At 53.1% G+C, this 27,871-nt stretch overlaps 1 protein-coding gene and 1 long non-coding RNA gene across 6 annotated transcripts; one reads left to right on the top strand and one right to left on the bottom strand.

The window, feature by feature from the left end:
* The first annotated feature begins 206 nt into the window (after positions 1 to 206).
* On the top strand, positions 207 to 27,512 carry LAMB3 (laminin subunit beta 3). 5 transcript variants are annotated; one of them, XM_052815175.1, is made up of 26 exons: positions 207 to 271; positions 377 to 453; positions 967 to 1,018; positions 1,665 to 1,766; positions 2,541 to 2,605; positions 3,129 to 3,283; positions 12,460 to 12,574; positions 12,731 to 12,804; positions 13,274 to 13,456; positions 13,864 to 13,927; positions 14,266 to 14,441; positions 15,138 to 15,261; positions 15,669 to 15,857; positions 15,952 to 16,107; positions 16,712 to 16,908; positions 17,827 to 17,938; positions 18,392 to 18,764; positions 19,270 to 19,430; positions 20,500 to 20,708; positions 21,683 to 21,886; positions 22,590 to 22,734; positions 24,091 to 24,298; positions 25,318 to 25,459; positions 25,844 to 26,020; positions 26,477 to 26,630; positions 27,089 to 27,512. In XM_052815175.1, the coding sequence occupies exons 5-26, from the start codon at positions 2,557 to 2,559 to the stop codon at positions 27,223 to 27,225; spliced, it is 3,504 nt and encodes a 1,167-aa protein (XP_052671135.1). In that variant the 5' UTR covers positions 207 to 271; positions 377 to 453; positions 967 to 1,018; positions 1,665 to 1,766; positions 2,541 to 2,556; the 3' UTR covers positions 27,226 to 27,512. The 5 variants fall into 5 exon arrangements, with proteins under 5 accessions (XP_052671135.1, XP_052671138.1, XP_052671134.1 ...); XM_052815178.1 differs by lacking the exon at positions 207 to 271 and having other exon boundaries at positions 354 to 453; positions 15,141 to 15,261; XM_052815174.1 differs by lacking the exon at positions 207 to 271 and having other exon boundaries at positions 354 to 453.
* LOC128154471 (uncharacterized) lies at positions 22,020 to 23,632 on the bottom strand. Its single transcript, XR_008239347.1, has 3 exons — positions 23,292 to 23,632; positions 22,856 to 22,959; positions 22,020 to 22,749 (listed from the first exon to the last, which is right to left on the bottom strand). It is a non-coding gene; the product is annotated as an uncharacterized LOC128154471 (long non-coding RNA).
* Positions 27,513 to 27,871: the final 359 nt, after the last annotated feature.

Genomic DNA, 27,871 nt, shown 5'->3' with positions numbered 1-27,871 from the left:
TTTCTCGCAGAGCCTGGGGTAGGTGGTTAGCACTTTACTGCAGGAGGTTACGCTGTTGATGGGTTTGACTGCGCAGGGGTCCGTCCGCTCGCAGCTGGCGTGCAGGAATGGTGTCAGCAGCTCGTGGCACATCTCATCCCTCGCTTTCCCTGTAAAACGTTCCAGTGTTTCTTCCCCCTTCCTTTTTGCTGCCAGCTGAGACATGGGGAGGAGGCATCTTTGCTGCAGGAGGAGGAATGTGGTGTTACCACATTGCTGAGCCTGTTACAGGGTAAGGGCAGGCACACCCAGTGCTGCGGGCACACCTCAGCGGAGGCGGAAGCTGAGCCAATATTTCACATTCTGTAGCCTTAGGGACAGTATTTTTTTTTTCCAGCTCTGTGTATACCCTTTCTCTGAGGTCCTGATCCTCAGCTTGCACGCGCTTGTGTCGCTCAGCGTGAGGACGGGGAGGTAGGTATAGCACACACCAGCAAAGCCACAGGAGCAAAGAGCCAGAGTCATCTGACGTGGTCTGCTGAGCCCCTGACCAGTATGGGAGAGGGCGTGATTTTGGGGTCATTTCAGTAAAGTAAATGGAAAAGGCTTGATGAATGTGCTGCTGAGGATGAAAAACCGCATTTCAGCTGAAAGGCAGGACGTGAGGGGTGCCTGGGAGCCCTGGGGTGAGTGGCCGTGTGTGCAAGCTGCTGAGCTGCACTCCCAGCTGCATTCACTGAATAGTCCTCAGTTTAAACAGATTTGTTAACATTTTGTTACTTTGCTGGCACTGTAAAAGAACATAAATTTATGAGACTGTTTCCATTAATAGTCACCTAAAGCAACAGTGACCACTGAAACATGTCAAGTGCGAGAGAGCTCTGAATTGGGTCCAAAGTAGGGGAGAAGGGCTCCTCATCAGCTGGGCGTGCAGCTAGGTACCCGAACAAGAATTATGTTTCTTAAAAAAATTGACATTTTTCACAGCTGGTGAGTTCGCAGAATTGCGTTTCGTAGATAACTCTCAAGCTCATGTCAGGTAATTTTGTGTCTCGAGGAATGCCAGTACTGCAGGCAGGAGAGGGGCTGTGCGACTGAGTCTGTCTGTAAAACCCAGTTGCTGCGCTCGAGGTCGCCTTCAGGCTGAAGTCTGATATGTGACTACCCAGTGTGACTATAACTCACGTGGACATCCCGAATTAAGCTTTAAATGATTAAGCTGAGGCGCTGATAGCGGCACTGCCTTGTCATCGCGATGCTCAGCATGATATGCAAAACCTGTCTGAGAGGGTGGGTAAACATTCGGGTGTCTTGCCCGATGCGGAGCGGTGCAGCGGCTCTGGAGGGAGCTGGTTTCGAGCTGACTTGGCAGTGTCCCGGCGGTGGCCGTGCGAGCCCCAGGTGGGTCAGCTATGGATGGGCTTTCACTTGCTGGTTACCTGCAGAGCAGCTGGTTCACGCTGCTGTCACTCTCGGCCAAAGAGTGATTTATGTCTGCAGCCGTGCGCCCCGTCTAGGAGCTGTCATGAGTTATACGGTAACTGGGTGTGTATGTCTGAAGATCCCTGAATCACTCCCTTTATCATTACTACACCCACAGGCACCTTCTCTCCCAGGTGAGGCAGCTGCCTGTTAAAAGCCAGGAGAGGAGAGAGCCGGTGCTCAGAGGGCTCTTGCGGTTGCAGATCGGCTGCTGGGTGGCACAGGGGGGAGAGAGCCCTCGCCGTGAGCCGGGGACACCGCAGGGACCGGGGACACTGCTCCTGCTCCCGCAGGGAAGAGGGCAGGTGAGGTTTCTGGCTGCTGAGGGTGTGCTGGCAGCTCTGCATCCCCTGGGCTCTCCCGCAGGGCTTCCCCGCAGAGACCCTGCAGAAGACACCTATTCCGCAGCGATTTTTACGGGTTTCTTCTTTTTGTAGAACAAGAGTTTGGGCTGTCGCATGCATTGCTGAGTTTTGATCTGGAATCAACTCTGGAAACACAGGGCAAAGGGTGGGGCTGGAGAACAGAAAGTGCGGCGTGCCTGGGAAGGGGTGGCTGTGGGTGCATGCGTGTGTGCACGTGTGTGTGTGCGCGTGTGTGCACACTCGTTAGGGATTGTTTCTAGCCATGCATTGCGACCTGGCATTGGCACCGATTCCCTGCCCGTTGCGTATTGCGGTGCTGGGCTTCTCGATGTCCCCAGGGAGCCAGGCAGTGAGAAATCCCAGCTCTGCTGAGAGCGAGGTGCCATGCTGGTACCTGTGGTTCACCTCGGCAATGTCATAAAGATCCAAAGATAGTGTTTGGGGAAGAAGGTAACGTCTTACGCACTTTGGGAGAATCTTGTGTATGCTCTGTGAGTTAAATGAAAAGCTGGGATTCTTTGTACATTAAAACCAACTACAATCCGAGCATCTGATTTTCCTCTTTGTTATTCTTGATTTTTCACCCATGTTATTCTGTTGTAGATCAATTAAAATTATCTCCCCGTAAACTGAGAAGGAATATGAAGGACCTGAATTGAGCTTTAAACTGGCATTTTCTGCTCATTTTCACTCATGCTGCAAATTCTTCTCTAGGTGTGTCCTTGGTGGTATGGAGTCTCGCTGCCAGCTTTGGCCATGGGCATTATTTGTCCTCCTGGGTAAGGCTCACCATACAGTGTTTCTAAAAGGATATGGGGCAAGCTGACTAAATAGAAACGCTGCTAACGTAAGCTTTGTATTAGTCGCAGTATTGTGGCAGCAGCTGGGAGACCAGTATTTAGTATACCAGTATAATAGTGCTGGTATTTGGCAAAAGGCTGCTCCGCCCTGAGCAAACGACTATAGGGCTGGCTATATGGGTAAAGAGGGGACACCAAACAGGGCTGCTCAGTATGATGGGCAGGGAATTGAGCATCCCTGCAGCCCAAACGCTGGGGTCATGGCAAAGAAGAGTTTCAGAAAAAACTGTTAGTACAAAGCACTTTGAAAGTGCCTTTTTCTCATTAAAAATAGAGGTAATTCAGGGGCAAAATACCATTGTCCTTTTTGGCATACGCATTTTGTAGGTTTGTCCCAGGCATGACCTTGTAGTCGGTCTGTTGTAGAAAACAGCAGGCATGCCGGCTGATGTCTGTCTGCCACCCCGACGCAGCCCCAAGTCCTGTTTTCCTGCTGTTCCAGCTGCCCCGCGGCTGCTGCGTGCGCAGGGAACCTGCTCCCACGGAGCCTGCTACCCCCCGGCCGCAGACCTCCTGCTGGGACGAGCCCCCCACCTGCGAGCCTCCTCCACCTGCGGCCTCGCCAAGCCCGAGACGTACTGCACGCCCCACGGAGAGGTACGTTCGCCTCCCGCCGCGCTCCTAAACCTCACGCGGGGATGCTAAAGCCTTTACCCGTCCTATCCTTCCTACCCTTTTGCAGGGATGTTTTTAACCTATTTCAGGTATTTATTCCCCCTTCCAGCCATGTTGGGTCATTGCACCATCTGTGGTGTCCCCTCGAGCCCTTCTCTACCGTCCCCACGGTCGAGAAGTGGAGCCGAGCACGAACGCAGCGGCAGGGAAAGGGCAGCAAAACTCTGGTGATGAAGCACTGGAGGCAAAACGGAAGCTTTTGCATCCAAAACATCCCAAGCCTCCCCATCCCTGGACTTTTTAGTTATAAACTAAACTCGTATTTCACTTGTCAAAAATGGGAACGTTTCAGGTCTTTCACAAAGACTTGGAAAAGCTTCTGAACCGAACAACTGTTTTCAATTACGCTGGTCGTGCGGGGGCAGGAGATCCTGCTCGGGAGGATAACGTTTCAGCCAGCTGCAGATTCCCAGGCTCCAAAGCTGCCACAGTCAGAGTAAGAGTTTAAGGATAAGTCTGCCTGAGCACAGAGCTGAAAACGCTACAGGGGTGATGTCCCCGATGTGAGCACTTCCTAAAGCCTTTCTCTGTCCGTCTGGCAGTGTTAACCCCGTAACTGCTGAGGGAGGAGCTCAAAAGGGAGCGGGTTCAATGCAGGACAGGCAAAAGGGGTCTTGGAAGAGATGCTCGAGAGGAAAGGAAATGGCAGACCTCCAGCGAGGCAGTGTTTTCTACAGTGAAATCCAGCCTGAGTGAGTCAGCCGCCTTCTGGTTTTAATTCCCCTTCAAGCTGAAGGCCAAGATGTGGCAGTAAGTGGATGTGTTGCGGAGCCAGTGGTGCTCTCGCTGGGCTGGAGAGATTTTTGCTCCACTGTGGGCCCAGGGATGGCTGGGAGCTGCTGGTTGGTAAGAAACTGAGGCAGGTCCCTGGCCCTGACGGGTGTGAGCATCACGTCCTTCTGGGTGCTGGGCTGGCTGCAGCGTCTGCCCTTTGTCAGGTCATTTTCCAGGCTGACAGTTGTGGTCAGGCATTTCCTTCATTCAGGCTCCCACTCGCTTTTTTTTGGAGCTGTTCTGCTGCTCCCAGGGAGCAGGGCTGTTTGCTCGCCTGCCCAGCAAACCCCTGCTGCTTCTCAGGGGTGCTGTGGCCCATGGACAGGAAAAAAGCAAGTAGTTATTTCTGCTCTGACTTAATTATTTTTTTTTCTTCCCAATTTCTGTTTATACTTGAGGAAAATTGTGCACAAATGCACCTCTGAAGTCTTCACTTAACATTGACTTTTGACAGTGACTTTTACTTGAAAAGGGGGCTTGTACTATGGGAAGCAAGTGCATGCAAAACCTTGATTAAGCTGGTCGTCCTAATACCAGCTGGAGTGGGCTAGTTATTCCCTTTGCCTGACCTTGAGAGATCACTCTGAAGGGCCTTCAGTTGTGATCATTTGCATCTTTTGTAATCTTGTGGACGGGAGACTGGGTGTCTCTCTGACACCTGTGACATACCTTGAGCAGAAATGATCCGTTCAGTGCAGAATTAGTGAGTGAGGTCTCATGGTGGTACTGTGGAGGAAGGCAGAGAGCAAGACTGCAGCAATCTCTTCTAGTCTTCAAGTCCTAAACTATTCAGTTTTCATATTCCTTATACCTTTCCTTACAAGTACCAGGGTTAAAAGGGATATGGAACAATTAACACTGATATGTTAAGTTGGATTCCCCAATTCTAGCTTTGGGAGTAGGGTCTTTGCTTCCTTACATATATGTGATCCTTTCCTTTCCTGAAATGAGACATGGATCATTACTGCTAACAAATTCCTCAAAGACCCTTATTTCTGTTCTGCAGCTGTAATGGCTAATGGGAGTTTTGAGTATACCAGCTCCTGTCTTTGCAGGAGACATCCCCATGTGTTGAGCATTTCCTATTTTTTTCCTTCCTTTTTCTACTTCCCTAATTTAAGGAAAAATTAATCCCCTGAACTCACTTTTCCTGTTCCCATCCCATAAAAAGTAAGCACGTTTAATTTATTGACTCTTATGACTTTTTTCGTTACAAGTCTTGCTCTTGTTTTGTTGCCAAATAGGTGCAAATTTGGAGTCGGTTTTGCAATCTCAGCAGAGGGCATGGGATGAGGGGTTGCTCTCGCTGGCTGCCAGTGCCCTCGTGCCAGCTGGCGGGCACATGCTGTCTGGCCCTGCCACCAGCCCACGCTGGCCCCAGGGTCCTCTTTTGCAATTCTGGTGGGTCACTGCTCTCAGCCTCTGCTCCATTGTCTGCTCTGGCACCAAGTCCCTCTAACCTTTATACTTTGCACTACTGATTGCTCCATTCCTTGGCTGTAGGCTCAGTCTAGTCAAATCCGGGAGGGACGCTCAGCATTGCCATTTATAGCGCAGGGGACTGCAGCGACGATTAGAAAAGTGATGGGGGGTGGTAACCAGGCAGGCCAATGGTCTGGCTTGGAAATCACTTTGTGCTTGGGAAACGGCTGTTCGAGTCAGCAGGGAAAGTAAAAGCAAGAGGGAAACTGAAAATAAACTAGAAAAATAAGTGAGCCTGGATTTGGAGTCGTAAAGTGTGTGGAAAGACTCTCATTGACTGAGGTGTGATTCAAGGCCCAGTTAACTCACCTCTTTATTCAAATGCTAAGTAAAGCATAGGAAAATGGAGTAGCTCACACTGCCTAGCTCTAGCCAAGGGAAGGCACAGTGTGGCTTTTACGCAGATTAGCAGGTTCCCGGTCCCCTCGCCTGGCCTGGCTCTTCTGAGTGACAGCACGAGCGCTGTGCACGCCTTTGGCTCTTTGCTTTGCCACTGGAAGCAGCAGTACCCATGCCGTGTTCACACCCAGCAAGATTAACGCTTCTCTGGAGGGAGAGTATATTTCTTTCCTCCAGGCTTGTGCAATGCTTTCAGCTTAAAGGCGTATTTAGAACTAGAAAATAGCTACAGACTCTTCTGGTTGTTTTATTAATTTAGAAGAGTACCCCAAGCACCCTGCACATCACCGAAATCTTTTGCCAAAGAATAAGCAAGAGAGCAGCGAAGCTGGTGTCCTTGTGCCGGTGCTCTGTTTCCTGCATCCTACAGCGGAGCAGTTTGTGTGTGTGGCAACTACGTGGGTCCTCATGCCCCGACCCTGGGAGACTTTGGATGTTAAAATGTTGTTTGCATAAGGTCAAGGACCAGGATTTTCTGCCTTCCCTCCCCTGCTTTTCATGGGCGCTTGGTGGATATGAGGAATGGAGGGTGGGAAGTCACCTTTATCCCGCCTTGTGTCATGGTGACATGGGGTCATCCAGGTAGGAATTGAGCCGAGAGGTACTAGAGAAGCCTAATCCCTAAATGAGTTAGTGGGGGGGAGTGTGAGCCGGCCGGGCAGGAGAGCTCCTGGCGTGGCAGAGGGTTCCTCCTCCTGCTGACGGATGGTCGCAGCTGCCTGGCAGGGCTTCGTCTGTAGCATCTCTCCCTGTGGTGTCTCAGCACTGAGTTGTCTTTGGCTGCTTCCAAAAATACAGGCCAATGTCTGCGAGAGAGAGTATGTGCAAGACTAATGCTTCTGTCTGCCTTATTGCTACTGTCTGATAGTTACATCTGCTTGCTCACCTGCATGAGTCAGTCAGGGAGCTCGGTACCAATCCAAAACACGCTGCCTGTGGAGCGCTTCAGCAGGCCCTAGGCATGTTGGAACAGGGGAGAGCATGCTGAAAAGCCACTGTGCCTCCCAGCTCATATGCTTTCCAGTCCCAAGTCATCAGACAAACTCATTTTTTACACAGAAAAATGCATCCGCAAAATCATGAAATAACTGTGGTCGGATGGGACCACAGGAGGTCCAACCCCCTGCTCGAAGCAGGGCTTCTAGTTTTGGGTATTGCTTCACGTCAGGGGCTTGCACTCAATAATTTGTATTCCCAACCTGTTGAAGGTAATACAGCAACCCCGAGTTGCTGCTCAGTGCTTATCTCATTTTATTCTGGCATTCAGACACACCCTGCTCTTTGCTGCAGGGATGTGTCCCTACCTGCAGTGAATGTGCAGAAGAAAAAGCCTATTTCCCAGTATTTTTTCTTCCTCCTCCTCCCTTCTCCGTATCTTTTTTTTGCCACAAAAATTGACTGCAAATTGACACATATCCTGGGAGACATCACGTCATTCCCTCCCAGACAAGTTGCAGAGGCAACAAGACCCTGGCGATGCGTGCGGGGGGTGGAGATAAGCTGGTGCAGTATGGGTTTTGCAGACTGTCATCCTGGCAGATTTTAAATGAAGTTTTGCTGAGGGGAGATGATGTGAGAACAGACGGGGTGAGCAAAACAGGCACCTACGTGCTTGCTTTTAAGCAAGAGAAATGAACTTCATTTCCTTAAAACCCATACCTAGGATGTTTGTCCACCTTGTGTCTTCTCCCCCTTCTCTGCTGTTGCCTCTGAATTTGGGGGTCTCCGGTAACACCAAGCTGTGGGTCAGAGCCCTCTATTTGTGCTTTGAGCATAACCTCAGAACTCATTTTCCAGTGTCACTTCTGACTGGCCAAGTGAAGATGTGACGTTAGATGTTATGGCTAAGAGAATGTTTCAAAGTTGAAGCACAGTCCAGTTTAGCAAATACCAATTGCTCACTGAGAAGTTTAACCGTGATGATATAACCATGGGTAACTTCTACCACCCATGGAAAATGTATAGAGTACTTCACAGGCAAGATGAGCCCTGCTCCATGAGCCTAGCGTAGTGATGTCCTGCAGCTGGTGTTAACAGGGAATGAAAATGGGTTGGAATAGAGAATTGCATAACTTGGCTTTAACAGGTGCCTTTGTTCCCAAGGTAACTTACTCTTGCTGCCCACCCTATTTTTTAATAACCTTCAATCTTTCTGTGTACATATAAATTCCCACTGCTTTCCAGATTGTCCCCAAATAAACTTGGAACAGTATTTACTGTCCCTATACAATATTAATTGTGCAAGACCACACAAGGCTCCCATATGGGAGGCTGTGTGCCAGGAGCCTGACTGACACAGTGCCTCTCGCTGACACGGAGCTGGGTTAAACGCAGGACCACCGAGGTCTCCGCAGCTATGAAAGGTCATCATTCCATGACTGCAGAGAAGCAGCTTCCCATTTTTGCTGATGAATAGCTTCAGTTTATTTTGGGTTGTGCACCTATGCCAGGAGGTTTTATTTCAAGGGCTCTCTACTCATATTAAAATGGCAGCTAGAGCTACTTAAAATACTTTGGTCTGAGTCCCTCAGCTTAAAATTGTTTGTGGTTTTCTGCCCCTGCATGAGCGGGGAAGCATGGGAGGCTGGTCAGCAACTGGTTCCCAGGCTCAGAGCAGGAGGAGAGCAGCAAAAACCCGCAGCAGAGCTGCAGAGAACGCACAAGCGAGGGCTGGGTCTGCACCCATGTCCCTGCGCGCACCACGCAGAAGTGTCCCCGGTGCGTGGTATAGCATGTGGGCAGTTTTTATAATACCTGTTTGTTCTTCTACATGTTTTTTTTGGTTTGGGTTTTTTTTTTTTTTTTTTTCTTTGCTCTCCACCATTTATTTCTAAGACATGAATCTGTTTATTCTCAACACGCTAGCTTTCCCTCTAAAATGACTGCCTTGTGAATTACCTTTTAAAAGGCTGGATTGAATTTCCTTTAATCTCTGAACCCCCATAACCCATATTCTGGGTGACTCTTAAGAGTAGCTTGGAGGCGCAGAGGGTGATTAGTGGTTTCCACGCAGACCTACAACTTCTTTTACCTTCCTATAGGCCTTTTCAGCCCCACATCCCATACCTACTCAAACACGTACCGATTCTTTTCTGTGGCAGCAGCACACGGGCTGGGGCCCTTGGTGCCTGGCAGGGAGGGGACGACGTGCTGGAGAGCCCGGGCTGCCCCGGGGGTCGGTGACCCCGCTTTAACCGTGACCTCTTCATTTCCATTTGTCACGTAGTCCCACAGCCCCGCTCCGATCCTGGCAAGCCCAGCTCTGAGGCATCTACTGAGCCTGTTGCTATGCTGGTAAAAAAAGAAGGTGAGAGCTGGGGAAAGGTGTGCGCTTGGTAAATCTGCCCTCAGCCCAGCGCTGGACTGTCACTTCTTGTAATTCCCTCTGTCCCGAGGAACTTTGAGACACATAGTCACAGTCAGTAATAGCAAATCCTCCTGTTGTGCAATAGAGGGGTTTCACAATTTGCTCCAAGGATGTGAAATTAATTTTGCTTCCAGTGATAATTTTAGCCTTAACTAAAAAGCTGGGGGGGGGGGGGCAGGGGGGTGGAGAAAAAAGTAGAAGATTTTTGCACGGAGCACAGCTCCCAGGCTGCCTGGGTAGGGTCTGTCTCACACAGTTTAAACTTCATTTTTTACTTAGCGCTGCATTTTAAGTGTGGTTGCAGCTTCCTTGGCAACATTGCATTGTAGCTACTAGAAGGCACTTGTGTCTCTGGCTTGTGAATGGTCTAATAAGTATGCATGAATCACTCTTAATGAATAATTTAGCCGAGATTAACCTTTCCCCTTGCAGAAAGCCTTCCTTCTCCCTTTCCTAATCACAGTCAGAAGTGTTGTGAAGTTTAATCATTATTGGGTATTGTTTAACCTAGTTTATTTCTGTGGGTGATTCCTGTAGCTTCCGGACAATTTGGTGCTAGTAGTCATTATCTGAAATGAGTTCTTCTGCCTGGACTCAATTATATTATTTCTGATTCTTACTGGCAGAGCCAGGAGAAGTTGGTAGAGCCAGGGAAATTGCATGATTATATATTTTGAATTCTCTGTTTGCTTACTCTGCAATATTGTTATAAATATTGGAATTAGCCAGCTCCCATTCTGGGATATTTATAGACAGAGAACATAAAGACTGTGGAAAATATTATGGAAACAGATCAGTTTAAAGTGAGGATCTCTCCTCAGTATCTGCCCAACTGCTGAAAGGTTCCCAGGTCCAGGGGCAGAGCAGAGTCAGGTCTGGGCTTTGTTAGGAACCAAAACCAACCCACGATCGGAGCTCACCTCTGTCCGCTGCTGCCCGGCCACCTCGCTGTGTGCCGTCTGCTCCCGGGGGTCAGCACGGCCGCGGGCTGGGAGAACGCCGGGTGGCTTTGCGTCTGGTGTGGTACCAGTTAGTGCTTTCTGGTCAAGGCCAGCCTACTCCTTGTGTGGTTTTGTGTGAGAGCAAGCAAAAAGGTAACTCTAGACAAAAATTTCCATGAATTTTTCTTTATGTTTAAAAAAAAAATAAAAGGATAGTTCTTATGAAGCCAAGTCACTTTTTGTAGAAATAAGAGACTTGGCTGGCTTAGATGAGCCTGTGTCAGGAGTAAGGCAATACGTGTAAACCATGAATTAATCTTTTAAAGGGGAAACCAGAAATCTTCATGCCACTGTGGCCACTGGCCACCACCTCCGGCTGCCTCTCCGAGGCCCAGATCTCTCCTGACGCTAGCACGTGTGCAGGGTCGTGCTTAGTGTTTGGGTTGGAATTGGCTCGTTTGTTTTAAGTATCAGACGTGGAGATTTTAGCACAGAGGTGGATGTAAAGTGTTTCTTGTCACTTGTCACCCGATGTCTCTGCTCTGCCACTGAAAGCTGATCTCATCACTGGGGTCCCAAACATTCCCGTGCCTCTGGTGTCACCTTATGCCACCCCAGTGAGTGCCAGCCCTCGCAGCGGGGTATCTCCTTGCCTTCCTGGTGTCAGCTGTCAGGTCTTGTGCCAGACACGCTCCCCTCCTCTCCCCCAAACCCACTTTCCTCCCTGGACAACCTTTCCGAGCTGTCCTGCCCTGCACCGCCGAGGCCAGCGCCTGCCACTACTGGCAAACGCTGTTTCTCGATCTTCCCCAATTTCTCAGGCTTTGGGACGTGTCGGTGTGAAGCGTGTATCCCACCGCTCCATTTGGGAGGCTGCTTCACTGCTCAGGCCACTGACAACTTCAATTTCTAATTGAAATGTTTCACATTGCTTTTGAGACAGTGTTATCCCGTGGCTCGTACAGCTCTTCCTGCCTCACTGCGCGGCCCCGGGAACCTTTCCGGAGAGCGGAATCTGCTCTCCCTCTCCATTTCACCAGGCTGGAGATGCTGAACGCTTCGTTTCATGCCTTGAGTACCAGCTTTCCCCTCCCGGTGGCCTCTGCAGCCCCTTGTGTTCGCTCCGCTCCGAGCGTGGCCAGTACCGAGCGCTTCAGACGGGGCCTCCCCGTGTCCCCGGTGGGATGCTGCTGCGGGGTCTGTCACCACCTGCTATTTTAACATCCCTCTGGGACCTGCCCTTCCTCACCTTGGCCTCACCTGGGTGTCTCCCCGCTGTTTTGTGGTGGTCCTTGCCCAGCCTGCTTGCCCACCCCGTGCCTGCCTCTCCCCTTGGCCGGTGTCCGGACCTTGGCTGCTCCCATCTCTTGCTCAATCTCTTTTCTGCCGCTTTCTACACATTTCTGAGCCTGCTCCTGTGCTGCACGCACCCGGTGGCCCCATGTTAGTGACTGCATGGACTGTTGCTTGGTTAATCAAAATTTGGGTATTTGTTTGCTCCTCGGGGACTCTGTTTTCTCCTGTCCCCACATTCCCCGTGCTACATCTCCGTTGCCTCTTGAATTACTTGCTCAAGTGAAGGGCTGAACTTTGAGCCACTCGACTTCCCACCCGCTGACTTCTCACCCGCTGAGCTGTTTGCTCCACTCTGCTCCCAGGAGAGAGCGCAGAGGGGGCCGAGCATCACCCAGGGCTTTTGGGTGCGAGAGAAAGGCCTTTCTGTTCACCCAAACAAACAGCCCCCTCGGCTGTGTGGAAAAGGCAAACTGGTCCTGAAAAGCTGCAAAGAGCTTTCTATCAAGTGTGGCGGAAAACAGGGGGGGTGCTTAAAAAAAGCATTTTTGATGGTTTGCCAAAAATGTGTTTTAATCGGAAGCATTTTGGTTTTAGTTTTTGGTCCATAAAACCAGGAGCTGTGTTTTTTAACGGGGTATGAAGGGGACCACTTGAGTCCTGTGTACCGTTAGCCTTACTGACCACGGTTCTTCGGGTCTCCCATAAACCAGTTTACTGATGCCATTTGTTCCTTGGTGAGTCCATGCTGCGCTTGGGCTCCTCGCCCCTGGGGTCTGCAGCGGGGTCTTTCCCTCTGGCCGAGCCGGGCCGGTCACTTCCACCCACTCTTTCTCTTCCAGTGGAGCATGAAATGCTGCCGGTGCGACTCGCGGCTGCCGCACGCCTACAACGGCCACCGCGTGGAGAACGTGCTGTCCTCCGCCGGGCACTCGCGCTGGTGGCAGTCCCAGAACGGTGAGTACTACTGGGCGCATTGGTTTGTCCCAGGACATTGAATTCAATAGATTGGAAGGAAAGAAGGAACTAAATGGCTTGGCTCGGGCAGCTAAGCGTTTTATTTTCCTGAAGTCCGCAGTCTGCTCCTCTGAAGCTGCCTCTCTGTGCCCGCAGGCATCGAGCGCGTCTCTTTGCAGCTGGACCTGGACCAGACATTCCAGCTCGGCAGCGTCCTGCTTCACTTCAGGGTTCGTGTGCGGCACCTCTGCTCGCGAGGAGCTCACAGATGATGGTGGATGGGCCCCGCTGGCTCTCCACGAGATGTGGGGATCTCGGTGCACAGCTCCCTTTGGGCTCCTGATAGCAAGCACGCCAGGGTCCTCATCCTTCCTTTTCCCCTGTTTTTCAGGGCCATTCCCCTGGGTGTTCGGGAGGAGCAGAGCAGGGTGGTGGGTTCCCATCCCACAAATGTCTGCCAAAAATTCTCCTTGGTGCAGATGTGTACTTTGCGGCTGCAGCAGGGCTGGCGGAGGGGGGGGGACGGACGGACCCAGAAGTTGTTGGTAACCTGCAGGGGAGGGGATCGCTCCAGCAGCCTGCGGAGACGTGAGCTGGGAGGGAGGAGGAGGAGGAGGACGAGAGGCATCCCCAGGCTCCAGGGCAGGAGCCGGCTGGGGTGTCCCATGTCACAGATGTGCCTCTTTCCCTGCTCTGCAGTCGCCGCTGCCCGCTGCAATGCTGATCGAGCGCTCCACTGACTTTGGCAAGACCTGGGAGGTGTACCAGTACCTGGCCTCCGACTGCGCTGCCGCCTTCCCCCATGTCCCTCGCGGCTCCCCCGAGAGCTGGCAGGACGCTCGGTGCCAGGCGCTGCAGGGGTACCCTTTGCACGGGGGCAAGGTAGGATTTGTGGGGTTTTGTGGCAGGGACTCCCACACGTGCCCGTTCCCCCCCGCTGTGACCCTGGGTTCGGGGCGCATGGCCTGCACAACGCTGAAGAAACATGTGGTGGCCTGGAAGTCTTTTACACGTATTACACCTGGCAAGGGATGGAGCCCGTGGACATCCAGGACTGCTGAGGGGAGTCCTCGGGAGGATTCCTGCTCCTCTGGGAGGAAAGCCCTCGCTGCTTTGTGACAAGCGAGGTGTTATGTTGGTCTTCCTGCAAAATCCTCTGCAACTCTGAAGCCTTTTGCCTGCGTTAAGTGATGTTCTGCAGAGGCAGGTCCAGAGCACATGCTGCCCAGAGCATGAGAAGAAAGCATCTTGTGTTTCCTGCTTTTTAACTTACCTTTTTTCCTTCTAAGGTGAAATTCAGTGTCCAAGACCTGGCATCTACCATCACTACCTCTTACAGCCAGACCATCGATAGTAAGTGACCGGTCTCTTTCACGTCTGAGAAAGGGAGAGGGGGATAACGCACCTCGTGGTTCTTCCTACATGTGATGGAGAGCGCTGAGCTGGGGTCACCCCGCAGGGGAGAGGAGGTCCTCGGCAAACAAGGCCTCGAGCTGCACATTAGACTGCTGCCCTGGTGCCTCCGAGGTGTCAAGGAGCAGCGTTTGGTCTTTGCTGATGACTCAGCTGCTGCTCTCCGTGCCGATGCCTCTGTCTCTTGCTCCGAGCCCTTCACGCGAATTGCAAAGCGCTTCTGCAGCCAGTGCCTGGGTGCCTGCTGCCCCCTCACCCCTCTCCTTGGTCCCCAACAGAGCTGGGGCCGTTCACCAATCTGCGGATCAACTTCACCGAGCTCCCCCACGTCGCACGCCAGGGCTACCACTCGCCCAGCACCTTCTACGCCGTGACGGAGATGCGGGTGCTGGGGAGCTGCTTCTGCCACGGACATGCCGACGGCTGTGCCCCTTCAGAAGATCCGCACGCCGTGGTGAGCATCAGGGTGAAGTGAAAAGCCTAAAGACAAGCTCTGTGCTATCAGGCTCCACCACATGCCCAGGAGTGCTCGTTGGGAGAACCTGACCGGGATGACCAGCGGTGGGGTGTGGGAGTCTTTTGCCTGGTCAGAGGCTGCTCGTAATGGGGGGAAACAATGCCCCAATTTGCCTGCAGCAATGGGACGGTGGCTCTGCTACCTCCACGTAAACCCCCTTTTTGTGTCGGGAAGAAGGAGGAGGGGTTTTATAAGGAGTTACGAAGTGGCTGTGGGAGGTCGTGCTCTGGTGGGAACTGCTCCTGCCAGCACTGGGTCTCTCAGCTGGGTGGGGGGGACATGCTGAAGGTTTCAGCAGGCTCCTTCATGCCTAGGAAGATTTGCCAGTGCAGGTTGTTAGCTGTTGTGGGATTTTCTTGTCCCCAGCTTATGCTTGTCCGCTTTGCCTTGAGTGTGGTTGTCCTTGGGTGGGTGGTGGAGGTGGTGGGAATCTCCCTGCGGCTGCGAGTGAGGAGCAGCCTGTCCCTGGTGCTGCAGCAGCCCTGTCTGGGTGCTGGAGCTTCATCTCTGCGTGGCGAAGGGGGGCTGTGGAGGGGTGGGAGCAGGCCAGGCGTGTGCCAGAAAGGCATCAGGAGGATGAAGCTCTGAACTGAGCAGCTGCCATCCAGGAGGGGTAAAGCGTTGTCTCTGCAGCAGGTCCACGGGCGCTGCGTGTGTCAGCACAACACCGCCGGTCCCAACTGCGATCGCTGCGCCGCTCTCTACAACGACCGGCCGTGGGCACCTGCAGAAGACAATGATCCCCACGAGTGCCGGAGTACGGCGAGTGCCTTTCCCCTCTCCTTTTCCTGAGGCCTTTCCTAAATCCTCCCCAGCTGTGAGCAACGGGAGTGGGAGCGAGCTCCGGAGACCTTTTGCTGGGACCCTTTGCGGGGCTGGATGTTAACAGGGGTGTCTGTGCAAAAGGCACCCCGACGCATTTGCACTCTGGGCTTTGCTCTGCGGGGCTGTGGTCAGGCGATGCTCTGGGCTCGTGAGCTGCACCAGTGCTCGGCCACGCTGTCCGACTGGGACCAGTTCCATGCTGGGGCGGTTGGCGGGTGTCACCGTGTCACGCAGGGGCCTCGGGCACCCTCTAGTGCCGCAGCTGCCGCTGCCGGAGGGGTTTGCACGGTTGCAGCACTAGCTGGGCCGTTTTGTTGGGTTTTTGTGTTTGTTTTTTAGGGTGCAACTGCAACGGTCACTCGGCCTCATGCCACTTCGACCCGGAGCTGTACCGCGCCAGCGGAGGGGCGAGCGGGGGTGTCTGTGACCACTGCCAGCACAACACCGAAGGCAACAACTGTGAGCGCTGCAAAACAAACTATTTTCGCAACCAGCGGCAAGATCTCGCCCATCCCGAAGCCTGTCTGCGTGAGTGCCCGGCTACCCCCCCGTAGCACCTCCCTTGGACCCCCCTGTCCGCCCCTCGCACCCCTCGGCAGTGCTGTTTCTTGCACGTTTCCAGCCTGCGAGTGCGACCCGGACGGCACCGTGCCGGGCTCCATCTGCGACCCGCTGACGGGGCGCTGCGTCTGCAAGGAGAACGTGCAGGGGGACCGCTGCCACCTCTGCAAGCCGGGGTTTGCCCAGCTGGCCAACGCCAACCCCATGGGGTGCCGCAGTGAGTACACCCGGAGACATCCGTGCTTCCCGGGGTGCTCCCACCCCACCTCAGCGCTCAGCATCCTCAGTGGCTCTGGAAGGGACCTGGCTCCTGATCAGCTTTGATTTGGGGTTTCCAAGCCAAAGGACTGTTTTGCAAAGGCTTATAAAACCTCCTTGCTCAGGCTGTGGCTTGTCTCAGGTATAAGTTTGGCAAAAAGCACAGGGAAAGCAGGGCTTGGGGTATGTGTAGGGCTGTATCCCCTTCCCGAGTGCCTCCCCGGGTGTGCAGGGCTCGGGAAGCCGCAGGGGACGCAGGAGGCGATGCCATGTGGGCAAGCGGGGCTGTGCACAGCCGGGGCTCGGGTCGGCGTGGTGTGTGCGGCTGGGCTGGAGGGATGCTGAGGCCTCTCGGGCTGCCGAGCCCTGCTGCAGCGCTTGGTGGGTCAGCGCGGTGTTAGAGCAGGGGCACGGGTCCCTTGTGCCGAGATCAGGTATGAAGAGAGAGACAGGAGAGCTCACCTTTGGGTGGCTGCAAGGTCTTTCTGTGGACCTGGCTTTGTGGGAAGCCAGGCTGGTGCTCTGCACCCGTTTTTAATACGACAAAACCCTCCCCATTTCAGGATGCACCTGCAATGCGCTGGGAACGCGGCAGGACGTGCCCTGCGACGACGAGACGGGGAGGTGCTTCTGCTTGCCCAACGTGGTGGGGAACGACTGCGACCAGTGCGCGGCCGAGCACTGGGAGGTGGGGAGCGGCCAGGGCTGCCGGCCCTGCGGCTGCCACCCGCGCGGCTCCCGCAGCCCCCAGTGCAACCAGGTACCACCCAGCCCCCCTGAGCATCCTCAGGGCAGATTCAGCATTTTTCAGCAATATTTCTTTTTCAGTTCCCTGCCTTCTTTCGTGCATGCACCTGCAAGCTTGCTTGCTTTTTTCCTTTCCCAACTCTGCAAACGCTGCTGTGAGGGGCTGCCGGTGGCAGTGGCTGAGCTGCACAGCCGAGAGTGCCACGGGTCCCCTCTAGGCAGCACCAAGCCAGGGATCTCTCAGAGCATCGAAACCACCTTTTGCATGGTTCCATCATCCCATCCCATCCATGGGAGCCTCCACAAAAAGGGCCATGCATTCCCTATCGTGTCCTGCTCTTATTTTCCTTTTCCCATTTCCTAGAATATCTGACAGACTACTCAGGAAAATGAACAAACGCAGTAATTATCAAGGCAAGATTAAGCCATTTTAAAAGGCCTGATATTTAGCAAGGAAGTCCTAATAAGAGATCTTCATACAGGCGAGGCAAGTTAATTATCCTCATTTGTCAACGAAAAGCATGTGTGTCACTTCAGGCTTAAGAGACAACTGGGAAAATTAAAGTTAAACATGAAAAAAACTGAAAAAACCCACCCCATGACAAATTCTAAGAGCCAAAGATAGGTCCCAAACAAGCTCAGTGCACGGAGGAGACCTGAGATCTCAAAGTGGCTGCTTGTGGGCGATTCCTTTGTCTTTGAAACAAAGCTTAAAACTCTGCTTTGCAATGCTTGGGCTGTTTGGAGACTGTTTGCATCATCGTGGCTGAGCCTGTAGCCTGTCACGAGCAGCATGGGCATGTCCTGGGGCACAGGCTGAGTAGAGAAGGTTGTCCGTGTGCTGGCTTTAGTGCTCAAGAGCAGTGGAGGGAGGGCTTTCCCAGGAAAGTGCCCAGAGCCGCGTCTCCCTGATGTATTTCTCTTTCCTCAGTTCACAGGACAGTGTCCGTGCAGAGAAGGCTTCACGGGACGGACGTGCTCTGCCATGCAGCAGCAGGTTTGCCCAGACAGGCACTATGGAGATGTCCGGGTAGGGTGCACAGGTAGGAAGCATCTGTTTCATTTTGGCTTGGTGTTTCTTAGCACTGTGAAATCATGGGTTATCTGGGAAAGAGCACCTGGCCATGTCCTGACATCAGCGTTTCCCTCACTATTTTGCAAGAGAAAACCCCTTTCTAGAACAGCGTCCCAGTTCACCTCCATCTCCAGGTATCCACCAGTCCCCTCCCGGCAGCCTTGGGCGAGCCCCTTGGCCATGCCGTTCTGGCCCTGCAGGGTCAGGGGCTGGGCAAGCGACTGGGCTTGGGGGCTTTTCATGTTCTTCTGCCTGTGCCACCTTCTTCCCAGATGCTGCAGGGGCTGATGGGTGGGGTTGGACTTCAGATTGTGCTGGCATCCCATTAACAGGGTCCGATTTTGTATATATAAAAAAATTTATTCCCCCTGCCATTTCGGTGGGCTTCATCTGTATATCTCTCCACCTTTCCATCGCCCAGAGTGCAACTGCGACTTCCAGGGCACGGAGGACGTGGGGTGCAACAAGACCACGGGCCAATGCTTCTGCCGCCCGGGTGTCACGGGTCCCCGCTGCGACCAGTGCCAGCGGGGCCACTGCAGCACCTACCCCGGCTGCGAGCTGTGCCACCCTTGCTTCCGCGCCTACGACGGGCACATCCAGCGCCTGCGCCTGCGCCAGGCTGGCCTCGGCAACTCCACCTCACGGCTGCCCCTTGGGAGCGGGGGGTCCCGCTTCGGCCCCCGCCTCTCGCAGGCGGAGGGCAACGTGCAGCAGGCACAGGGCATCCTCGGCCGCTCTTCTGCCACAGACCACAGCCTGGCCCAGGTGGGCAGCGTGCTCGCCGCGATCAGGTGAGGGATGGACGCTGCTAATGGGGTGCATCCCTTAGCTGGGAGGGGATGCTGGCTTTTTTCTGTGTGCTCACTCCGCTTGTCATGTATGGGCCGCTTGCACGTGTTCTGCTTTTTTTCTGTACCTGAAAATCTTGCTCCGCTCACGAGGTGACCAGGGATGCAAGAACAGCGCTTCCACGTCTGCCTGTCCTGTGCAAAATGTTGCAAAGGCAGGAGGCCGGTGGACAGTCTCCGGACAGTCGGCATCCTCAGGCCGTATTCAGCACGCGTGGGCTCGTCCCTGCAAGCTGGCCTGGTGCAGGGGAGCTGTAGCCCAGCCCCGCTCTCTGCCCCCTCTGCAAACCTGCAAGGCCATGGCGTGTCCTCGGCCGTCAGCTCTCCGGGCTCAGAAGTGCCTCTTCACCGGGTGCTGGCAGTGTCCCGGCACAGACAAGCCCTGCTCTCTATCTGCAGGTGCTTTGGTCTCTACTTGAATTCACGTTTTCTGCTTTTTCTCTCCCAGAGAGCAGGTCCAAGGCATGAATCCTGACCTTCGTTTTCTGGATGAGACCGCCTCTCTATCGAGGGAGCTCGAAGCCCTCAACAGCAGCTTGCTTATCACTAACACCCAGTATCAGAGCAAGAAGACCCAGTTTGAAAGCAGCCGCAGCACGGATCTGTCAGGTACGGTGCTGCAGGTGTAATATCTCTTAATTTTCAGCCGTTAATTTATCTCAACGTGACTGTGCCTGGTGGTTTCCCACTGGCTAGGTGGATGAGATGGAGTTTTTAACCTGCTGTCACCTTAGGAACGGCAAATAGATCTTCCCTCCCCAACGAGAGGGATGCTTTCCATCAAGCCTCTGGTCCGTGACCCAGGATTTCACACTATCGGGTTATTTGCTCTGGCGTTATTTGGGCGGCTCGCTCCATGGGCACTGTGTTCCCGTCCCCCGGCCAGCACAAACTCTGCTGCCGGGGCGCAGCGGGAGCGGTGGGAAGGGGGGACCCCGCTGGGAGCGTGTCACTGAACCCGGGAGGAAGCTGAGATAATGATGGTTGTGCACAGATGGAAGGGATGGAGGGGTGGGGAAGAGAGCCAGGCGGCTGTCAGGCGCTTAGAAGAGCTAATTAAGCCCTGTGATGATGCTGGTGGTAGGCTGCCATTATATCCCTGCTACAGCTAATTCTCTCCCGGTGTCTCGTTGCTGCCTCCCCCTCCCCGCTGCAGCTCAGCCGGCCGGGACGTGCGAGCTGCGGCGAGCGGCCGCTGCCCGGGCGGGTTCGCTCTGCACCTCGCCGTCCGAGCAGGGCTTCGAGGTCCGTGTCCTGACCGCTCTCCTCCTTCCAGGCTGTGCTGGAGGGGAATGGTGGGGCCTGCTCGGGAGCCAGGGAGAGGGCTCCGAAAGCCCTGTCCTGCGCTGCCAATGCCCTTCTGGGCTGCACAGAGCAAAGCCCAGGATCAGCACGCGCATGTCGTCTTGCTTTAGTTTTGTTTCAGTCTTTTAACCCCAAGCTAGAGTTCAGTCTTTCAGGAGAGGTCTGTAGCTCACTGAAGGAATGGCTGAAAGGCATTTGGAAATAAAAGGAGCTTTTTCGTTATGCCTCAGTGACTAATCACTCTGGCTGTGTCCTGCTCCTCTCTGTGCACACATCCATTCGCAGGGTATAGTCGATGCCTTCGTTTAGGTAGCTATGCTGCATTTATGAGTCACGGAGGCATTTGTGTCATTTATCGGTTTTATTCCTGCAGGAGCCTTCAAGACAATCAGATCTGCTTACCAGACGTCCACCAATGCCAGCAGCCTCGTTGCCGGCACCTCCGAGCTGCTGGCCGAGTCCCGGGAGAGCCGCAGGAACGCCGCGGGGCTGGAGGGGGGGCTTGCGGAGTCCACCTCCAAGCTGCTGACCCTGAAGGGCGAGATAGCCTCAGCTCCCAACCTGACCCCTGTCATAAATAAGGTGAAGATACAAAGTGGTTTTCTGACTTCTCCACTGCGTGTATGTAGTTTTCAAGGGGGCCCTGCAGTGCTCAGGGAGGCAGAAGTCTCATCCTGCAGTCATGCATCTTTTCTCAGACAGTCTGGCATGGCAGGACAAAGTCTCTGTCCAGGGAGACTCGTAAACGGCATCCAAGCAACCCGCTGCTTTGGGACATCAGTGGAGAATTGTCTGAGCATCCCCTGCCTGGGGATCACAGATATGGAAGTGTTGCCCACCCCTCCCTCCCAGGCACGCGCTTTTTCCTCCAAGGACTCTCTCGTGTGTCAGTTCTTGTATCTCAAAGACCCACTTAATTTCTGGATGAGGTTTCTTTTATTTCTCCTTCGCTGCTTTGTTATTGCCATGGAGATCCATTTCGGTGTCTCCTAATGCACGGTTGCTGTGGAGACCACCAACCTCCCCTCTCTGCTTTTCAGGGCACCAACGCGTTCCCAAGCGACCAGCCTGTGCTGGTGCTTGCACTGGCTCTGGGTTTGCATGTGCCCCTGCTGCAGTGCGCTCTTTGGTGGGTGGTCACTCTAGAAGATGCCATGCAACTAAAATCACTGATGTCCAGGCAGGAGGGCAGGGTCTTCTCATCCCATTCTCTCTCCCAAAGCAAACCGCGACCCTGTGTTGCTGTCTCAGGTGTGGGCACTCAGCGCTGCTGTACACGAGCGGAGCTCTGGCTGCCCTTCTCTGACACGGTCACGGTCTCCAGTCATTTGGGCTGTGCCACACACATCGCCGTCAGCCCGTCGGGCAGGGCTGGCTCCATCCCTGTTCCCGTGCAGAGCTTCTGCAGCGCGAGCGCAGCAAGTTCCCCAGCTCCCTTGGCGAGGGTCTGTCGAAACTTTGGCCCCCGCGATGTGCCGGTTTGCCTCCCCGAGGGCACCGAGGTCTCGCCAGCGAGGCGAGTGCCCTCGCTGCCCCACCGCTCTCTCCCTCTCCAGATCTGCGGTGGCTTCCGAGCGGAGCCCTGCACGCCCGCCCGGTGCGAGGGGCTGCTCTGCCCGCGAGACAACAGTACCGCCTGCGGGGCCGGCCGTCCCTGCCGCGGCATCTTCCCGATGTCAAGCGGGGCCCTCGCCACGGCCGGGGAAGCTTCCAAGGAGTTCCGCAGCCTGAGCGCCCGGCTCGAGGAGACGGCGCGGCTGGTGAGTGCGGGCAGCGCTGCCCGTCCCACGGCCAAGCCCCACGCTCGGTCCTTTGGCGTCGAGCAGCGGAGCCTGCGGGGACGGTTGTGGGGAAGAGTGAGCTGTGAGAGATACCAAGTCTCAAACTCTGTTTGAGACTTGATCATTTGGGCAGCTTCAGAAATTCGGGAAGTTTTGAGTGGGAGAATCCCTGCTGCGTGCGTGGGTGCTGCCTCCCCCCAGCACAGGAGCCACAGAGCTGGAGGCACATGAGCGGCTCTGGAAATGTCGCGAGGAAGCCTGACCTCCTCCTGGTTTGGGATTAGTATGGCAGAAGGCGTGGGAATGTAGAAACCTCTCTGATTCCGCAGGTGTATCTGCTCTAACATTTGATGCAGTCTATTAGAGGATGTGTTAGTGCTGTTGTGGCTTCTTTCTACGGCCTCTCGGGTGCTTGCAAAGATAAAGTGAATTTTCAAAGTAATTCAAAATCCATTTAAAATATATTTTATAAAGCTAAACAGTACTGCCCTTCTCTGAGAGTTCCCTTTGCAAATCCAACCCTCAATCTTTAACATTTACAATCCTTTAAAGTGGTGGCATATTAAGAATGGGGAATAGCGTAATTTCAAAGTGCCTTGCCCGGTTCACTGAGAGTTGAGGTAGGGCTGCTGGGATTCCAGATCAAGAAGAAATGGTTCCATCAGGATATTGTTGTTTGCAGATTAAAATGACAGAGACGTCTGCAAATCAGATTCAAACCAATACTCGGCAGCTTGTGGGCCAGATAAGCGTAACGAGGACCCAGATAGAAGGAGATGTGCGGCGCATCCAGCAGTTCATCCAGCAAGTTCGAAACTTCTTGTCAGGTAGTGCTCTGCAAGCTGTAAAGTATGCGTATGCAGGTTGGTCTGTGCATGGAGAAAACTATTTTTTACAGTGATACTATGTATGAGAGTTCAGTACAAGGGAGGCAGCTGAATAGCTCACCCCAGTTAAGCTCTCAAATATCCAGTTTATCTGCACACGGGTATTTACATAGCAAAGGTAATGCACATCCTCTGAGGCAGCAAGGCAAGCTTGGACAATGTTCTCTGAAAAACAAAGAAATTACAGCAGTATACCAGCCTGTGACTTTGTCAGCAATTGCAGTTTGGCCAGCTGACTTGCTCAGGCTTAACCGTGCTGTTCAGATTGACCCAAATTAATCCTGGCTGTTTTATCTGTGTCGGCTTCCCTGGGATGTCACCGGGGCAAACCCTGCCTGCTTCCTTACAGAGACATTTTGGGGTTGTCTGTGAGGTCCACGGGGCAGGAGGTACCACACGGCCGTGACCTTCTGTGCGTGGGGCTTCGTGGAGGGGTCTCCAACATCCCCCCAGCAACTGCTCTCAAATATTACCTCTAAAACAATGAACTGAATTACCGTTAAGTGGAAGGCTGTGAAGGAGGCGGTCTGTTTGTCTGTAGCATGGACAACAGCTTGTTTTGAGTCCCGCTCTCTGCCTCAGTGCCTTGTGCTGTCGCTGGGGCTCGAGGACAAACCCGTCCCCGCGGCTGGTGCTCTCCAAGGATTTGCAGTCGGCATTGACCCGATGCACAGAAGTTTAGCGGCAACACTCGCTGACCAGAGATAAACAAGACAAGTCTTCTCTGGAGCAGACTGTTAATCAGATGAGAATTCCTTGTTGTCCTATAAACCAATGAGATGACTTATTGTTCACAGACAGATTGTAATAACATAATGAGCCTCATGAGCATTAGCCGAATAAGAAAATCGGGTCATTTGGTGCTGCCTGGTGTTAATGATGAGTGAAGATATTTCTGAGCTAATCGCTGGGCTAATGTCTCTTGGGCTCTGCCTGCTTCTGATTCCTCAGGCTTATTAACTTTTATTTGTGAAATAAAAAAAGGCTCGTCTTGAAACACAACCTCATCTGCTCAGTGAGGTCTACCTGACTGCTCTGGGCTTAGCCATGGTGTTCTTGTTGCCAACCGAAAGGTATCATTTCAGTCCTTTTGTGAAAGTTTTGCTGATGTGAATGAGAAGTACATTGAATTCAAGGGGATTAAATTCAGGGTGGATCCTGGCAGCTGTCTGAAATGAAGAGACTGTGTCCGTGAGAGCATGCACGGCTGGATGTCTGCCCTCATCCTCCCTTGCATTTGCACTCCCACCTTTCCCCTCTCCCGTTTCTGATGCTGTCTGTCCATTTGCTCTGTAGACAAGGACACGGACCCTGCCACTCTCCAGGAAATCAGTGAGTCTGTTCTCTCCCTACGTCTCCCCACGGATGCTGCCGCAGTCCTGAGAAAAATGACTGAGATCCAAAAATTGGCGACCAAGCTGCAGTGCCCAGAGAGCATACTTGCCCAGACGGCCGAGGACATCGCTAAGGCCAAGCAGCTTCAGCAGGAGGCAGAACAGGCCAGGTTGGTTGGGGTTCAAGGGCTTTTGGCAGCTGAGAGCCACTCAGCTGGAGTGAACGTGATGGTTCTCGGTTGGGTTGAAATCTCGCTCTGCTGGAGCTGTACTGACTTGCACAATCTGAAGTTTTAGGCCAGGTGCTTCTATGTCTGTACAGTGCCTAAAAGAATGAGTCTGCAATCTCTACCTCCGTGGTGCCCCAATACAAATAAAAAATTTGGCTGCCAAGAATAGATCCTCTTACAGAAACTAGAACAAGAAGGTCTTTACCAAAAGTAATGGAGGCTTTTCTCTATCTCTTGAGTCCCTGTGATGGGACATGACAGGGTTGCCCTGGTATTACTTGATATTGGTGACCTACATCCTAATTGCACAAGAGAGCATGAGGAGATTAAATGGGCTATTTGTTTTCTGGGTGAAAGTTGGGAGGATTATCCCATGGTCCCGTAAAAGTAATTACAGAGTGTCCTTGCAAATTTGGAGCACCTACTTTGTCACATGTTGACTTGCAGCAATAACCCAGCAAGAAGGTTAGCGGGATAAGTATGTAAACTCCTTGATAATGTCTGACACCTGCTTAACCTGCTGGAAATGATGAGACAAGAAAGTTTGGCTTTCTATGGAGAGCTCTGTCACCCTGCCTGAATAGTCCCACTGCAAGCAGAAAAGTATTCGTTGAAACTGTTTCAGTGGTTATTGCTTTCCCTTCAATACTTCTTCTTGCACCAATTGCAAAATAAATGTTTCTAACTAGTTTAAAGGAAGGTGTTTCTCTCCCCTTCTCAGTTTGTCTCCTCTGCTTGGGGGTATGAAATGGAAGTAACACTTCTCTCGAAAGGAAACCTGCTGGAGTGCAGTGTGTCCAGATGTGTGGGTTTGTGGCTTTTGGGGGAGGGAGATTGCAACCTTCTCGGTAACAATCCTGTCTTGCGTCTCAAGCTTCTTTATTTTGTCTCTGCAACCTTGACTTCTAGTCCATGTAATTACCTACGCTCACTCCTGGCCGTTTCCCACATTTCCCCAGGAACCGGGCGAATGCCGTGGAGGGCAACGTGGAAGAGGTGGTTGGGAATCTGCGACGAGCAAACACGGTGCTCCTGGAGGCTCGGGGTGCTATCAGGGGCTCTGGCTCTTCCCTTCGGTTCATCCAGGAGCGCGTTGATGAGGTAAGTGATGCACAGTGACTTCCCAATAACGATACTGTGCCCTGCTCACTGCTCCTTTGAAACTTCCCCGCTTGGTAGAGTGCTGCACCAGCACAGCTGGGAAATGGGACCTGGTGAGGCTTTTGCTGTAAAAATCTCTTCTTTCTGCTGTGCCTCACTTGTGTGCTTCTCCAAACTCCACATGTTCCCTGTCGGAGCCCCCTGAGACAAGCCCCAGGGCTGCCGTGCTCAGCTGTGCAGCGAGCGGTCCCCACTCCCTGCCAAAACCCCGCTTCTGCGATGTGTCCATCAGACAGCGTAGCTGGTCCCTGCACAGAGGGAAAAACCATTAGGAGTGGGCTTTGGATGTGATTTCGTTCTTCATGTGGAGCGCTCTGCTTTTAGATCGAGGCTGTTCTTGGTCCAGCCGAGAAGAACGTGAAGTCCATCGCGGGCCAGCTGGACGGGCTGATGGAGAGGCTCTCGCGGCTGCAGCGCGGAGCGGACCAGAACCGCCTGCGGGCCACCGACGCGCGGCAGACGGCCGGGGAGGCGGGCGAGCAGGCCAGGAGCGCGCAGCAGGTACCGGGCTCCGGCACGTCGCCGGCCGGGACGGGCACAGCTGTGCTCCGCTTCCCCGCTGTCATCAGACAGCAAAGCCAGCTGTGTCCTGGCACGTTTTTAGATAAGGCGAGGAGGCTTTCCTGTTCAAGCCACGGCTTGCGCGCTGTCGTGTCACTTCTTATTAATCTGATGTAGCATCCCACTAGTGAATTTTTCCAGGACCTCTCTCAGTCCTAATGCACTTTGCTGGAAACTTATTTCTGCTGTATCTCCCGCCTGTATGTAGCCCATACAGCTGTCAGTCAGCATCTTTGTGAGTGCATCACAAACTGTTACTCACTCGCATGATAACAGAGCGACAAAGCTCTAGTGCAGTAGCCATTTAATATTTAAAATGGATTCAACGTTGGAAAATCTGCCCCCCCCAGTCTATTTGCTCGATCCTACCTGCACTGCTTATTTACTCTTCCACAGGCTTTCGAACAAGTGAAACAAATGTATGCTGAGCTGAAGAGAAGGATGGAGCAGAGCCCAGCTCTGGGAGAGCAGGGCAGCAGGGTGCAAAGCATAGACCTGGAGGCACAGGCTCTGTTTGAGGAAACTTTGGCCACGATGCTCAGGATAGAAAGTAAGGCTCTTTGTGAACTCAGTGTAATAATCTCATGCACGGGGGAAGGGCTTTTGACTCCCAGAGGACTGAGGGAAAGAAATTACGAGGAAGACAACATGCTCTCGGCAGTGAGATGGTGTGGATTTGGGCTGTATCTGCTGGTGCTGCCCTGGTACATTTAGAGTTCGCAAGGGTGTGTGTGCTGCCGTGGAAGGGACCCCCTGCCTGCAATGCCAATGTGCCCCCGTTTTCCTCCATTTTTAGGCATTCAAAACTAATGGCTTTGTTCAGAAGAGTCGCGTTGGGGGTTTTTTGAGGCGAAGAAGGGGGAACACGGGATGTCAGTTTTTCTGGCCCCACCAGAGCTATGCAGGAGGGAGGTGGAGGCTCAGCCCAACCTGCTGGGGTGGGTAACAGCCACGATGCCTTCCTTCAGTCCGATCATCGCGTAACCCCCTCCTGCCCTCTCTCCTCAGCTTTAGAGATGGAAGTTCAGGAAAGCAACAAGGCTTTGATGTCCAAGTCGGCCAGGCTGTCGGGCCTGGAGGAGCGGGTGGGAAGGATCCGGGACGCCATCAACAAGCGAGTCGCCTACTACGAGAGCTGCTCCTGAGCGACCTGCCCGCGCTCCAACGGCATTGCCTTCCTCCTCTGCAGACACTGACTTGTGTATTTATTCCCATTTTCTGCCTGGAGTTCTCATGTGCCTAACGTCTCTATTTTTAGCAAATTGAGTTTCTGTAGCTCTGGAAAATAGCTGCACTGAGCCAAAGGATCAACCGCATGGAGAGGGCTAACTTTGGTTGGACTGGCTGAAGCTGCCTGGTGGTTGGAGGAAAAAGAGGGAGAGACATCAATCTTCCATGGCAAATAAAAACATCCCCAAATCTGTTATTTCCAGAGGGGTTTATAAACCAAGAAGTTCTTTCTTTTTCTTGTTTTAGCCAATTCAAGCTCTTTAAGCTGAATTTCACTGTTCAAATTAAAACCCTCATGTGGGGTCTTTTAAAACTTTTTATCTGTGCTGCAGTTAATCCTTAAAACTTGTTGTGGCTTCAGGACTTCCATCCTAGAGCTTTCTTCAAATGACCAGATCACAGAAATGGAGAATTTTGTCTCCATCATATCTATATAACATACCTATATTTATACAAATAAGAGAAACGCAATCTCATACTCGAAGGTGAAGTCAAATGTCTTGTTTGACTTTCTGCCACAATCTGCTTATTTACCATGTAATGCTTTGCCAGAAGAATACC

This window comes from Harpia harpyja, chromosome 19, assembly GCF_026419915.1.
Source record: "Harpia harpyja isolate bHarHar1 chromosome 19, bHarHar1 primary haplotype, whole genome shotgun sequence".
In the NCBI taxonomy this organism is placed as follows: Eukaryota; Metazoa; Chordata; class Aves; order Accipitriformes; family Accipitridae; genus Harpia; species Harpia harpyja.
The sequence above is the reverse complement of the archived record's forward strand: the minus strand, read 5'-3'. Positions and strand labels throughout refer to the sequence as shown.